The sequence below is a fragment of the Epinephelus fuscoguttatus genome, linkage group LG21 (genome assembly GCF_011397635.1).
Source record: "Epinephelus fuscoguttatus linkage group LG21, E.fuscoguttatus.final_Chr_v1".
Classification (NCBI taxonomy): Eukaryota; Metazoa; Chordata; class Actinopteri; order Perciformes; family Serranidae; genus Epinephelus; species Epinephelus fuscoguttatus.
In genome coordinates this window covers 38,664,778-38,679,456 of record NC_064772.1, presented here as the reverse complement: position 1 = coordinate 38,679,456, position 14,679 = coordinate 38,664,778, and the positions used below count along the sequence as shown (strand labels likewise).

General features: G+C 43.5%; 1 protein-coding gene across 9 annotated transcripts in view; it reads right to left on the bottom strand.

Moving 5' to 3' along the window:
* The window catches only part of LOC125881956 (NLR family CARD domain-containing protein 3-like), a 45,687-nt gene that overhangs the window by 30,535 nt on the left and 473 nt on the right, over positions 1-14,679 (bottom strand). For 6 of the 9 annotated variants that reach the window (XR_007448264.1, XM_049565464.1, XM_049565459.1 and 3 more), the window contains exons 2-4: positions 14,139-14,234; positions 11,125-11,252; positions 65-300 (exon numbers count right to left, since the gene is read on the bottom strand). Coding sequence is in view for 8 of the 9 variants with exons in the window: in XM_049565464.1 (XP_049421421.1) it covers positions 65-300; positions 11,125-11,252 (364 nt within the window). In the remaining variant the exon portion in view is untranslated. The remainder of the gene's footprint in view (positions 1-64; positions 301-11,124; positions 11,253-14,138; positions 14,235-14,679) is intronic. The other 3 variants (XM_049565458.1, XM_049565460.1, XM_049565463.1) reach the window with 3 other exon arrangements.

Sequence of the window (14,679 nt, the reverse complement as noted above, 5' to 3'; positions counted from 1 at the left end):
TACAACACAAGAAGAATCTTGTTTTCAGACATGAAGACATCAGCAGACAGATGGACAGTCTTACTTTGTACAGTGCTGGTCTGACTGGCTGTCTGCAGTCCAGCTCTTGTTCTGGATCTTTGTCCACACTGGGGACAGGAGGAGTCTCCTGATGAAGCAGACTGGTCCCAGTATGAGGTGATGCACTGTCTGCAGAACCAGTGTCCACAGCTGGTAGAGACTGGATCCTTCAGGACGTCCTGACTCAAAGCACAGCAGGACAGCTGCTCCTCCACACAAACATCACTCTTCTTCCTCTTCCTGTGGACACAAAGACATGTCTTTTTAAATACAAATCTTTCATGGGTTATTGCAGCAGAACATTTTACCATCACTGTCTGGATGATGAGATAGCAGACAGCTGCCACAATACTCAGGGCCCCATTTTAATCATGGAGGTGCAACAACCAGCACAAACTGGAAGGTGTTGGTCTCACAGAGTCCACCTGCTGTTTTGCTTCATGAACTGTATTCAAACTGAATCTGGACCAGTGGTGACTATACCTCAGGAAATTCATCAAGTCTTTGGATGAACTGAAATTTTGGATGATCCAGCTCCAGAAGATCAAGTTCAAAAAGCCTTGAAATGAATGAAATCAGGAAAGGCTCCTGGGTCAGATGGTTGTTCTGTTGAATATGAGGTAGAAGAACTATGTTGACATACTGGCACCTACTTTAATACAGGTTTATTCAGAGCTCATGGAAACAGGTCAGTTTCCTCCTACACTCAATCAAGCAGTAATTTCAGTTATCCTCAACACAAGAAAGGACCTGCTTGACCCAACCAGCTGCAGGCCTGTAAGTCTGACAGGTGCTGATCACATGATATTAATGAAGATATTGGCTGTGTGCCTGGAGGACATTCTGCTCAACGATATACAACCACATCAGGTTGGATGTATAAGTGGGAGCTCGTCCTCTGATAACCTCAGATGATTGCTTCACTTGATGTGGTTAAATGAAGACTTTTGATCAGGTGGAGTTACGTCCTCTGGACTCTTTGGGATTCTGTGCTCATTCCAGTGGTGATAAGTATTCATTGACGTCCTTTTATTTCACGACTGTAACAACAAGGTAAATGGAAAAATATCGACAACAAAAGTTACGGCAGAATTTGCAGACAAATTACCGCACACTTTCTAACTTGTGAAAGAAAGAAATGTATTGAGACGTTTCAGTACGAGACCTTCATCAGGCCAACAGTGGCAGTTCCTCTGCACATTGTGTCCTACTCGTCTCTCTCCTACACTCCTGGTTTCAAACAGATGTGCAAAGTGTCCCTGTGTTCTGAACAAACACTACAGCGGTCATTACACCCTGACCAGTAAAGACGAGATTAAATAGTTGGATCTGTTCAGACGGAGAACCAAGGTTAGATCTCAGGAGCCATCACAAAGCACTGGTTGTTTCCTTTTGAACCAATGTGTTAGCGATTAGTTTGCCTTGCTACGTTAGCATTTTGGTACATTTAACATCTACTCCTCAAAGATGATTTATGATTTCCTACAACTCGTAAACAGACACCAACACATTCCGTATTAATTTTATCTCTAAGTACTGCTGCTATTGTTGTTGTTATTATTATTTTAATTGGAAGGGTTTTTTTGTTTTTGTTTTGTTTCGTCTTTCATTCTATGTGATTTTATGTGTGGACCCCAGGAAGATTAGCGGCTGGTAATGGGGATCAAAATAAAATAAACAAATCTCATCATTGTTCATCTCCTTCAGGTTGTTGATGGCTCTCTGGATGATTTCTGGACTGTTGTCTGTCCGACCCCGCAGACCTCCTAACAGTCTGCGGTTGGACTCCAGAGAGAGGCCATGAAGGAAGCGAACAAACAGGTCCAGGTGACCATTTTCACTCTCCAGGGATTTCTCCATGGCTCTGCTCAGGAACTCATCCAGAGATGGGTAATGGTCTTCACCATATTCATAGTAATGGTCATCACCATCGTACCATTTTGGTACATTTAACATCTACTCCTCAAAGATGATTTATGATTTCCTACAACTCGTAAACAGACACCAACACATTCCGTATTAATTTTATCTCCATGTAAAGTGAATTAACGTGATGTTTCCCAGCTAACGCTGCACTCCTCTGCCTTAATGACACAGTTTCATCATTTTTATAACTGCTGATTTATTAAATCTGAGTCCTACTGAGTGAAACCTGACGCTGAATTCAGCAGCAGACGTCAGTAATATCAGTCATATAAGAGGTAGCAATATAAATAACTATAGCCATTCATGATGGTGAGTCAGTGACACATTGTCAGCCTCGATGAATAAACACGTCGTTCAAGGTCTGCTCACTTGTCACTGGAATGTTTACAGCAACGTCCGTCACAGTGTCATGAACCTGTCTGAGAAAGTTATGACTGACATTAGATTGAAATTAAAACTGAACTCCACGGACTAAATCTTGACTGAAACAAAACAAAAAGATTAAAATGTGAAATTTTAAAAATCCAATTGTAAGGGCTCATTTATGCTCCCTTTACGTATTGTTGGGAATAGAATGATTTTATGTGTTTTACTATCAGTTGTGTTTCACAACTGATAGTAAAACACATAAAATCAGTTGTGTTTCACAATATAAGTTTTAGATATGTGAACAATGAGAATACTGAGATGATTTCAGCTGATCTGAATGTGTTTGCTTTGCAGAAGTGGAGAAGTACAGGAGAGGAAGAGACATGAAGTCTGAGGAGCACATACTGCAATGCTTAGATAATTAGTTTCATATATGGTAGTAAGAAGAGAAAGTGATGTACAGATAGTAAGGTACAGCACGTGTAGGGAGTTGTGTTGTTCTCTTGTCTTTCAAAACAGGAACCACGCCCCCACCGCCAGCGGGAAGGAGTCAGATTAACACGAGGCAGGGGCGTGGTGTGGTGAAGGAGGAAGTGGAACTGCCAATGAGAAGAGGACAACGCCTTGCGTGCACAATGACACTCTGTTACGCTCAAATATACTGGGTCAGGGAAAGGACAGGAGGTCAGACTTCGTGAACTGACACACCTTTGTTGTTCGTCAGGGACGTGAAGTTGAGACCCAGAGCTCTGTAATTTTATTCCTTTACTGCTTAATAAACTACATTAACTGAGACCGAATATCTTCTCCTATTGCTTCATTAAAGAACACGCAGGACTGAGCTCACACATAGCACATTAGAGAGTAGGATGAGACTCTTAGTCCAACAGTATGAAAAAGTATACGTCCGTTTCAAACGATGTTACCGTCGCTGCCCACATACTTCCGTGCGCCCTTACGTTGGCCAATATATCCACCAGGGGGCAGCCCAGCGTCAAAAGTTTATGACAACAAACTCAAAAACAAACATGGCGACTGTGGAGGAGATATTGATAATGTACCTCTTGCATAAAAGACAAAAACAGAGGCAGCGTTGTAGGAGGCGGTGGTCGGTGAGGCCGTTAAACACATCGCGACTGGAGGATGGAGAATTCTTTTCTCTTCTTCTTCTTCTTCTTCTTTTTCTTCTTCTTCTTGATTTCCGGCAGTGTAGACGCTGAACTGCGTATTACTGCCCTCCACTGGTCGTTATTTCTAATCTACTTCAGATTCTTCTATATAGTCCAGTTTCATGCAGAAACTGCAAAACTGCTCTGGAAGTCAATTGATGGTTCTCACAGTGGCCAAACAAAGAAGAAATAGAGAAAACTTGAACTTCTAATTCTGCCATTTGGGAAAATAGTCTCTGCCTTTCAGCGTTGTATTGACTGCATTCTAAGAACACATGTTTAACTGTTTCAGGCCTCCCACAGTGACATAGACCTGTGTCGTGCTTTCCTATAATAAAAAGAGACTGGTTTAAACCACAATGATCCAACCTCAACCTACACAGTTTAACAGAGTCCCTTCGGGATGGAGAACTACAATGACATTTCCTATTGACTAGAGATTGTATAGAAAAGAAATGCCTCCCCTTACTTTCTTTCTCCCAGCCCACCTGCCACTCCTTTATTATGCCCTCTTGAATTATCCCTCTCAGTTCCACTCTTCCTAGGGGGAGTTGTACTACAGCTTGCTTATTCAAGCTTTCTTTGGCTAAGCTGTCCACTTGTTCATTTCCCTGAATTCCAGCGTGCCCAGGAACCCAGCAAAATGAGATGTCACTGCCTACCCTTACTTTAATTATTACTTTCAGGATTTCATTTACAATATCAGATCGAGCTTGAGATTTCCCTTAACGCCCAGGGCAGCAGCAGAATCAGAGCAGATAACAACTCCTCTGGCCTTTGTCTCCTCTACCCACTGTAAAGCCCAAAGGATTGCCATTAGTTCAGATGTAAACACAGAGCTTTCATCAGAAATTCTAATACTAAATTTCAAGTCAAGTTGCTCTACATAGACCCCAAACCCAGCTCTCCTACTATCTGGATCCCTAGATCCATCTGTATAAATTATCAACTTGCTCTCCCTGATTGAATTAAGATACATTTGAACACTTGTAGTCATCTCTCTCTTATCTTTCTTCTGAAGAAAACTCAGCTCGATGTCTAATTCATCCATTACCCACGGGGGAATGGGAGACCAGTTTATGTGCTCCACTATGCCCCTATGCTCCATGTTTAGTTTTGTAGCCCACTGATTCACATTAACAATAAAGGGGTTAAATTTCCTGCTTCCTTCCAACTCTTGTAGAAGACGCCTAGCTGGGAAAGTTTGAGCACTCCCAGAAATTTTTACCCAGTACGAATTCTTTTCTCTAGTACTGCTGATGAGAGAAATTGAATTGTTATTTCTTCTTCGTGTCTCACTAGAGCTACGTATCGGGTAGTGACAGCAACACTGCCCCCACGGTTCCCGGTGGTACTGCTCCGTTTGGCCCGTATCCGTAAGCTTTATGGAAACGTGCAGAAATACGGACGAAATGAACGCAGAGCACGGACAGAAGGCTCCGTCTGTGTCCGGATCCGTATTCAACATTGAGCATAAATGGGCCTTAAGACACATGATCAAGATATAGTACGAGGTTAAAAAATATTCACAAGAACTGGGAACATTATCACAGTTTAGTCCAATATGGGGCAATCAGTTTTCTGTACCAGGGAGAGCAGATGCAACATTTAAAGTATGGGAATTTAAGGGACTTAAAATAATTCAAGATGTTTAATATACAAGACTCAGACACTATGATGTCTTTTGAAGAGCTGAGATCTAATTTTAATCTTAATAACAAACATTTCTTGAACAAAATTTCTAAGCTGAAGATACTTAAAGAAAATCAAAATCATCTGCTTACCAGGCCTTTATATTCACTTATGGAAAAAAGCATGATAAAGGACAAGTTGAGAAACAATCTGTTGTCATCTTACTCACCTGAAAACTCACAGTCTAAATTAAAAGCCTGGAAGGAAAACTTGCAACTTGAAATTTCAGAGGAAGATTGGGAAGCAGCTTGCACTGGCGCTCATATCAAATCTATAAATACACGTCTGAAATTAATACAATACAAATGGTTAATGCGGACTTATTTGGCACCAGTGGACTTAAACCGGTTTGACCCAAACATACCGTATGTACAAAATGTACAGAAAACAGAGGGACTTTGTTCCATTGTATTTGGCAATGTACAAAGGTTAACATGTTCTGGGAAGAGGTAAGAGTTGTGATAGAGAAGGTAATTTCAAAACAGATTTTACTGGATCCTAAACTTTTTCTCATGGGCTTATATCCAAAGAAACATGATTACAGTGAATATGAACGAGCATTTATAGATCTCAGCTTGCTCAATGCAAAAAAATGTATAGCATTATGATGGAAAGGGATTTATAGACCAAGTATTACTCAGTGGACAAGACAGATGTTATCAAGTCTCCCATTAGAGAGAATAACTTACATGTTAAAGGCCAAACAGCATGTGTTTGAATTTATATGGGGACCCTTCATAGATTATGTAGAGGATTTAGCTTTAACAGATGACGTGAGTGAGTAGGTTCCATGGACGATGCAGTTTTCAAGTTTATAATTTCAAATCATTGTTTTGAAAAAAAAATTCTGGACATCTGGATTTAACATATGTCACAGTGAATATACTCCATTATATGAGTACTATTTTGAGACATGCCATTTGGAGATTTTTACTGGCTTGAACAGGAGCATGACTATTTGTGTGTGTGTGTGTGTGTGTGTGTGTGTGTGTTTAAGTATGTTTTTTTGTTGTTGTTTTGTCATAATGCAGCAGGCCTTTATTTTTGCAAACATTGTATGAATGAAAAGAGGCTGTATCTTATAATGATGAAAAATTAATAAAAATATTGTGGCAAAAAAAAAAGTGAAATTTTCAGCAAGCGACTAAATTAAATTAAAAAAATATTTTCAAAATTGACAGAAGCTGAGAACGGCTGACCTCCCAGTAATTTTTATAATGCCGTTATCTTCAGATCACGAGTTTATGATTTTGTTATTGAAAAAACGAGCTTTGTTGGTAATGAGGTAAAAATTAAATTATTAAATTATAATTCGGCTTCTTCTAATGTTTATCAGAGATCAGCAGTGCTTTCCCAGCATGCATAGATGGCGTCTTGACGAGTGTAGTATGTAAGTTAAGCTGAAAATGTAGATGGAGGATTACCAGTTATTGATTTTATTGATCACATCAGAAAGTTGTGGTAAAGAAGTGGTAACATCCTTTCGTGCTCAGAGTTTCTGTGCTACTTTTGCTGAAAAGAAGAAGAAGAGGCTCTGATGAGCCTGGTGAGCAAACGTCTCCATGTAAAGCAGAATATGGAGTCAGAAGCCAGCAGTCTGAGTGTGCAGAGGTCTGTATGGTTATACTGTCGCAGCCTGGTGTCCTTTCAGGTGACTTAAAGAAGGTGACACATGAACGGTCCAACGTCACAGCTCTGTGCTCTGGTGCTTCTCAGAGGCTGCTGATTCATTGTTGAGTTGTTGTCAGACCCTTGTCGAAGCCGGCTGATGCTACGCTATGATTGGCTGGTCTGGGTTTAAGGGGCGGGGCTTAGCGAAGCACCAGTTGGTATCACCAGGTCTTATTAAGGAGCATCATACCAAAGGGGCTGAACACATGTGCAAGCACCACTCTTCAGTTTTTTATTTGTCAGAATTTTTTTAAACTTTTGATTTTTTCATTTCACTTTTCACTAAAAACAATCCAAATAAAAATCCATTTAAACTCCAGGTTATAATGCAACAAAACAGGAAAGACACCAAGGGGGTGAATGCTTCTGCAAGGCCCTGCATGTGTCTCTCAGTATAAGCAGGACATGGTTCAGTTTGACACCATCAATTCTAATAGAAAAACCATCCTGTGAGAATCATGGTTGGATGAGAATATTAGGAGAGGTGGTGATTTGTAGAGGGCAGACATTTGAAGATCCTTCCAGGAGCTTAAAGATGATCTTGGCCCAACGGATAAGAGGGATGCACAAAGAGTCTGGAGGTGTTTTAAGCTATTTTAAGATGATGACAAACACTCTGTATGGTAACTGTGACAACTTCAGAACAACGTGACAAAGAGATCTGAATTCAAACACAGAAGAGGATATTTGTAAGAACACAGTGGCTGATGCCGTGTGGACAGTCGGCGAGACAGAGGACAGACTGACAGACTACAACATGATACACAGGTATTACTGTCCACCAGTTCAACTTCAAACACAGGACTCATTTCTGACAATCACTGCTGGAGGTGTGGAAAGGAAGCAGGAGATTAGAGGAGACAGCTTGATTTAAAACTGGATAAAAAGCTGCTGAAGCCCAACGCTACAGTGGAAACAGTGGAGACAGTAGAGACAGTAGAGAAAGTGGAGACAGTAGAGACAGTGGAGACAGTAGAGACAGTTGGTTTTAAAGTCCCTTTATTGAATCATTTCAGCAATGACTGAAAGCCATTTTGTTCAAATCAAGAAAAATAATAAACAAAAACAAAAACAGAGAAAAACTACTCCTGAATAAAACAGTCTGCCAGACACAGTAAATGTTAAACAACTACTCAGAAATGACATACCAGCTCTCCATTCCCTGTCATGGAGCACAGGACACCCCCAACAGTCCATCTTTCTTTAAAGTCCTGTAAATTGTCCACAGATTGACAGTAACAATATTCCACTCTGAGCCGGGATTTCAAAAGTCCTTCTAAGACCGGCACCGGCTCCACACTGCCGGCACCCTCAGTCCGGTTCCTGCGAGTCAGCCAGATAGCCAACTTGGCAGAGCCCAGCAGAAAGTTTATCAAAGTGTGTACCTTTTTGTTTTTAGCACTGTATTTTGGGCCAAAAATGAACAGTGGAAAGGAAAAGGCCTCCCCCAGACCGTGCAACCAACTCCTTAAAAGGTCAAAGAGCTGTGACAGCCGAGGACACTCAACAAACAAATGAAAAAGAGTCTCTGTGTGCAAACAGAAACTACACCCCTCCCCTAGCTCCGGATCAAGGTGTGCTCTGTATCTGTCCATAGCTATTGCCCCATGTACGACCCTCCACTGGAGGTCAGCTGTACGCTTCTCCAAGGGGATCTTGTACAGGGACCGCCAGCTGCCTTTCGGGGAAATGTCTGGGCCAAAGAACTCAGCCCACCTCGACTCCTTCAGCCCTGCCAGAGAGCGCAGGTTCAGAACCTTAACGCAGACTTCGTAGACTGCCTTTTTTCCCACCACCTGAGCTGATGTTGCATCTCTCCATCAGGGCTTCCATAGCTGTGGACGTCATCTTCATAAGGTGACCCAGTTTGGTGCAGCCAGCTATTCGAAGACTGGCTCTCAGGCTGGCAGACTGCAGTGTACGGGTCTTAATAAAGGTGTTGTAGAACAATGGCTCTTCAAAAAGCCACATGCCCGGGGGCACATTTGTGTCCCCTGCAGTCTTAAAAATCCGCCAAGCCTGCAACACAGAGCTGTAAAATGGTGTTACATCTGTAAAGTCCACTGTCTCTTGCTCCAGGAGGAAAAGCTGCCTGTCGTAGCCCAACTGTCCTGTTCTCCTCAGCAGCAGGCGAGCCGTATCACACCAGCTGGGGCAACAGTCATACAGCAGCCTCTGAGCAGTTCTCAGTCTAAAGGAAGCAATTTTGGACTGAATGTCAATCAGTCCCTGTCCCCCTTCAGCCACAGGCAGGTGAAGAACAGCTGACCGGATCCAGTGCTTGCCCGACCACAAGAAGTTGAGGATGTCCTTCTGGATGTCCTCTATCAGACCCCTTTGGAGGTGTCAGAGTGACAAGTCTGTGCCACAGAGTCGAGGCGACCAAGTTATTAGCGACCAGAACTCTTCCCCTATACGACAGCTGAGGTAGCAACCATTTCCACTTAGACAACCGAGCACACACTTTCTCCTTCACTCCCTCCCAGTTTTTTCTTTGGAACCCTTCAGAGCCCAGAAACACCCCCAAAACTTTTAGTCCCTCTTTTCCCCACCTAAGTCCTCCAGGCAGACTGGGCACTGCCTGATCCCTCCACTGCCCTATGAGCAAGGCCTCGCTCTTAGCCCAGTTCACTCTTGCAGATGAGGCCTCTTCATAGGTGCAAAGGGTGTCCTGCAGACGTTTAACATCATCCTGGCTGCTTACAAAAACATTAACATCGTCTGCATAAGCAGATACAGTGGGCAAGCCACGAGGTACACTTACAATGCCAGGGAAAGACAGACCAATGAGGCGCTCTCTTGCCCTGAAATAGGGCAACCCTGTCTTATGCCTCGCTGTACAGGAATTGGCCGACTCAGCCCCGCCCCCATCTTCACCATACACTGTGCTCCACTGTACAGTAAACTCACCCAAGACAAAAACCCATCACCAAACCCAAAACCTCTAAGTGCAGCAAAGAGATATGAGTGATCCACCCTATCAAAAGCCTTCTCTTGATCCAGTGACACAATCCCAACATTGACATTATAAATTTTACATAAATCAAGTACATCGCTGATAAGAAAAATATTGTTCATGATTGATCTCTCTGGCACACAGTATGATTGGTGTGTACTTACAATTTTTCCCAGAAAGTCTTTTAGTCTATTAGATAAGGCTCTGGAAAGCACCTTATAGTCCGTACAGAGGAGGGCCACTGGCCTCCAGTTCTTAAGTAATGTCAGGTCCCCCTTCTTAGGCAGCAGGGAAAGGACTGCCCGCTGGCAAGAAACCGGAAGAGATCCAGTTCTGAAACATTCCTGCACTACCTCGTGTAGGTCGGTGCCAATAATGTTCCAGAACCGCTTATAGAAGTCAGTGGAGAGACGGTCAATCCCTGGTGCCCGTCCAGAAGGCATCTGGTTAATGGCCATTGTCAACTCTTCGAGAGTTAGCCCACAGTGTAGGGCAGCTCTCTACTCTGAACTGAGCTGAGGAAGGCTCTCCAGAAGCTCTTTGCGGTTCTCAGCGCTACACGGTTCAGCTTTAAATAGGCTGGTGTAAAAGTCAATTGCGTGAGCCCTCATTTCATTCTGATCCGCAGTCAGTCTCCCTCCAGGGAGCTTCAGACAGGCCATCTGCTTCCTCTGCACCGCGTTCCGCTCCAAGTTGAAGAAGAAGGAGCTCGGGGCATCCATGTCCTTCAGCTGGAGGAAACGTGATCGGACCAAAGCTCCCTTCACCCTCTCTTGCAGAAAAGCGCTCAGTTCCTTCTTCTTCTGCTGCAGCAGGTCACTAGCAGTGGGATCGGAGTCTCTCCTGATCCCCTTCTCGATGGTACTGATGCTGGTTTCAAGGTTTTGTACTGCTGCCTTGATTTCAGCAGTAGAGTGTGACGTGTACTGCTGACTGAACGCACGAGTTTGAGCTTTGCCAGCCTCCCACCACTGCTTTAAAGAACTAAAGCTGCTTTTCTTTGTCTGCCAGTGTCTCCAGAAATTCCCAAAGCTCTGACAAAAAGTGCTGTCTTGTAAGAGTTTATTGTTGAAATGCCAGTAAGATTTGGCCCTCTCACCTGATGAAAATGTCAAGTTTATACTGACTAGGTGGTGGTCAGTGAAACCAACCGGGGTTATGGTACTGCTGACAGTAGAGAAAGTGGAGACAGTAGAGACAGTGGAGACAGTAGAGACAGTAGAGACAGTAGAGAAAGTGGAGACAGTGGAGACAGTAGAGACAGTGGAGACAGTGTCTTACTTTGTGTCTGTGGGTCCACGTTTATTACTGAAGACTGGAGGACGATCTTTGGACCGGTCACTCTTCATAGACGCAGAGCTGAATACTCCAGACTCTGCTCTGGTCTCCTCTTCCTTCACATGACTCATCTTCACCGGTGTGAGAGGTAAAGAGACAGTAGATACAGTGGAGACAGTAGAGACAGTGGAGACAGTGGAGACAGTAGAGACAGTAGAGACAGTGGAGACAGTAGAGACAGTGGAGACAGTAGAGACAGTAGAGACAGTGGAGACAGTAGAGACAGTAGAGACAGTGGAGACAGTGGAGACAGTAGAGACAGTAGAGACAGTAGAGATAGTAGAGACAGTAGAGACAGTAGAGACAGTAGAGACAGTGGAGACAGTGGAGACAGTAGAGACAGTAGAGACAGTAGACACAGTAGAGACAGTAGAGACAGTGGAGACAGTAGAGACAGTAGACACAGTAGAGACAGTAGAGACAGTAGAGATAGTAGAGACAGTAGACACAGTAGACACAGTAGAGACAGTAGAGACAGTAGAGACAGTGGAGACAGTAGAGACAGTAGAGACAGTGGAGACAGTAGAGACAGTAGAGACAGTAGACACAGTAGAGACAGTAGAGACAGTAGACACAGTAGACACAGTAGACACAGTGGAGACAGTGGAGACAGTAGATACAGTAGAGACAGTGGAGACAGTAGAGACAGTAGAGAAAGTGGAGACAGTGGAGACAGTAGATACAGTAGAGACAGTGGAGACAGTAGAGACAGTAGAGACAGTAGAGAAAGTGGAGACAGTGGAGACAGTAGATACAGTAGAGACAGTGGAGACAGTAGAGACAGTAGATACAGTAGAGACAGTGGAGACAGTAGAGACAGTAGAGACAGTAGAGAAAGTGGAGACAGTAGAGACAGTAGAGACAGTGGAGACAGTAGAGACAGTGGAGACAGTGGAGACAGTAGACACACACAGTGTCATCAAACCCAGTCAGAGCTCTGCTTCTTCTTCAATACGCAGCTCCTGATATAAATATGACATTTAGTGAAATTCAAACCAACAGCAAACATTGATGGAGAGAATCAAACCATCAGCCCTAACCAGTGCAGGTCATAAAGCAAAGGAGAACATTTGGCAGCATGTTATTCAGCAGCAGTGAGCTCACACTGACACAAGTAGAGATAATTCCACTCAACTTTCCTCCACATGAGTCATGTCAACGTTTTTGTCTGAGAGGAGCTGAAAAGGAACATTTAGACGTGAATGTATAAAATGCAAAATAACATTCAGCCACTTGATCCAAGCAACACTGCTTCTGTACAAACCACACACTCAACCATCATGTCACAGTGACTGTTGCCATGGAAACACAGCTCTGAGATCAGACTAAAGCTGAGGCTGGGCTAACTGTATTAGTTCGTCAAATGGGTCCATGTGAGTGCAAAACTAAGACTGTGGAGTCCATGAACCAGTCTGAGACCTTCTCACTGTGAGGAAATGTGTCTGCACTTATTTACATCAAGCTCTTCATCAGCTCCTCTTCATCACCAGCAGGTGGCAGCACAGTCTAAAACAGGAAGTTTGAATGTGGCTCCATCAGCAGAGCAGGCCATCCATTTAGTCTTTGGACACATCTTCCTGTTTAGTGTTTTCAGAGCCGTGACCTCTCCTGAGAGCTGATGATCTAAAACACTGCAGAAATAATGAACAGCAGGTTTTGTTCAACTTTGTATCTACGGATGACTCAAAGTGTTGACTTCATTCTGACTCTACAGTCCACAGAGACACAACTGACTCACAGACAGTCAAATAACAAGAACCACCCTGTTTTCAGCCTCTTGCTCTGCTCACCTGAAATGGAGTCCACAAAATACTTTAGCTTTCAGGGATGCTCCTCGCTTCCTCACCTACTGGAAATATTGCAATCCATCATCTGATTCACTTCCTCATTACACACACCAGTCACAGCACCAGTGTTGCTCACTGATGAGTTAGGGGGACACTTCCTGTTTCATCTGCTACGGTCTATTTGTCCTCCTCAGCCACCGTAGTAGCGTCGTGTACTAGTGGGCGTGTTGTAGAGGGTCTGGACTGGGGCTTCACAGTCACTCAGAATCTATGACCTGTGTTAGCCTAACTGCTGAATATATATTTAGACTAAATCTATTTATAAACACACATATATTTAATGTTGATATTTATGGACTGCAAAATGTGGAGGTTTTCTTTTATGACATGAAGAAGTGAATAAGGCTCAAACTTGACATGATGGGGTCATTTAAGGTCAAACATGTGATGTGGAACGAGATGAGCTGAGTTTTAGTGTCATTTCTGACTGTAGTTATTGATGAGTGTCACAATGATTACCATCAATCATCTTCTACTGTGTGGCCCCACATCAGGGGCCCAGAATGAGCTCCAGCCCTCACATGGATTATGTCACTGCTGATAAGTCAACATTAGAAAACCTGTGTGGATGTTTCAGTACTTACACACACACACTCAGGCCTCATGGATCAACATCCTGATACACACTGATTTATGAATGAATCTGATGTATGAGAGTCACTGATTGGCTCTTTGATCAGCCTTCAAACTATCAGCTCTTCTCTTTATAATCTGCGCTGCTTAAAGTGGAGACAGCCAGTTAAGTGCGTATGAGGAGGTTTTATAGCAGCGGTGCTGTCGGGGAAACACTGACCAGCTTTCACTAAATCAAAACAACTCAACCCAGTCAGGCTAATTAACAGTCCCAGTTTGCACCCTGCAGCTCTGACAGCGTTCTGGGATCAAGGTGTTAAGATAATGGAAACCGTACACGAGTGTCAACATTTTCTAAAAGCAGTAAATGTGACCCTTGAACTGCCCCTGGACCCTGATCCAGTGAGGCCGCTACATATATATTTACAATACTTGTCTGAGCCCACAAACAGCAGCAGTGAAGAGTTTGTGAGGTCGACCAAATGGAATGAATAAAAGACACAGAAGGAATCAAAGCTCTCTGTTTGAGTCTCTTACTGTGTGTCTGAAGGTTCATGACTGAAGTGTGGACGAGGATCTTTGGAGCTCTTCATAGACAGACTGCAGATGTCCTCCTCTTCCTCCACATCACTTCTGGGAAAACAGTTGATACAACAGTTGCTGTTATTGCAGACGTCTGAACCAACGTCCTGTTTGTTGGATTGATAAAGCTGAGCTGTGAACATGTTACACATGATTGTCTCTGAGAGGAAACTAAAGCAGTGTGAACCTGAAGAGCTGAGCCCTCTCTGAAGCTGCTGGACTGTTGAACACATTTCAAACTTTAATGGACATGACTGTATGAACTCTTGTGGTGACTCCACACGCTGAACCTCGGCTGTGTTTCTGCTGCTTTTAACTGAGAGTGAACGAACAAGTGGCTCCATGACAACTGGAACCAAGTTTGTGCTTGTAGCAGTTTTGGAGCGGCCACAGAGAGCCCAGGTGAAAGCACAACTTCTGCTGGTGAATCTTGAGAAAGAAATGTGACTTTCTAAACTTCAACACTGAGTGTCCTCAGTTCCCAAACACTTAGTGA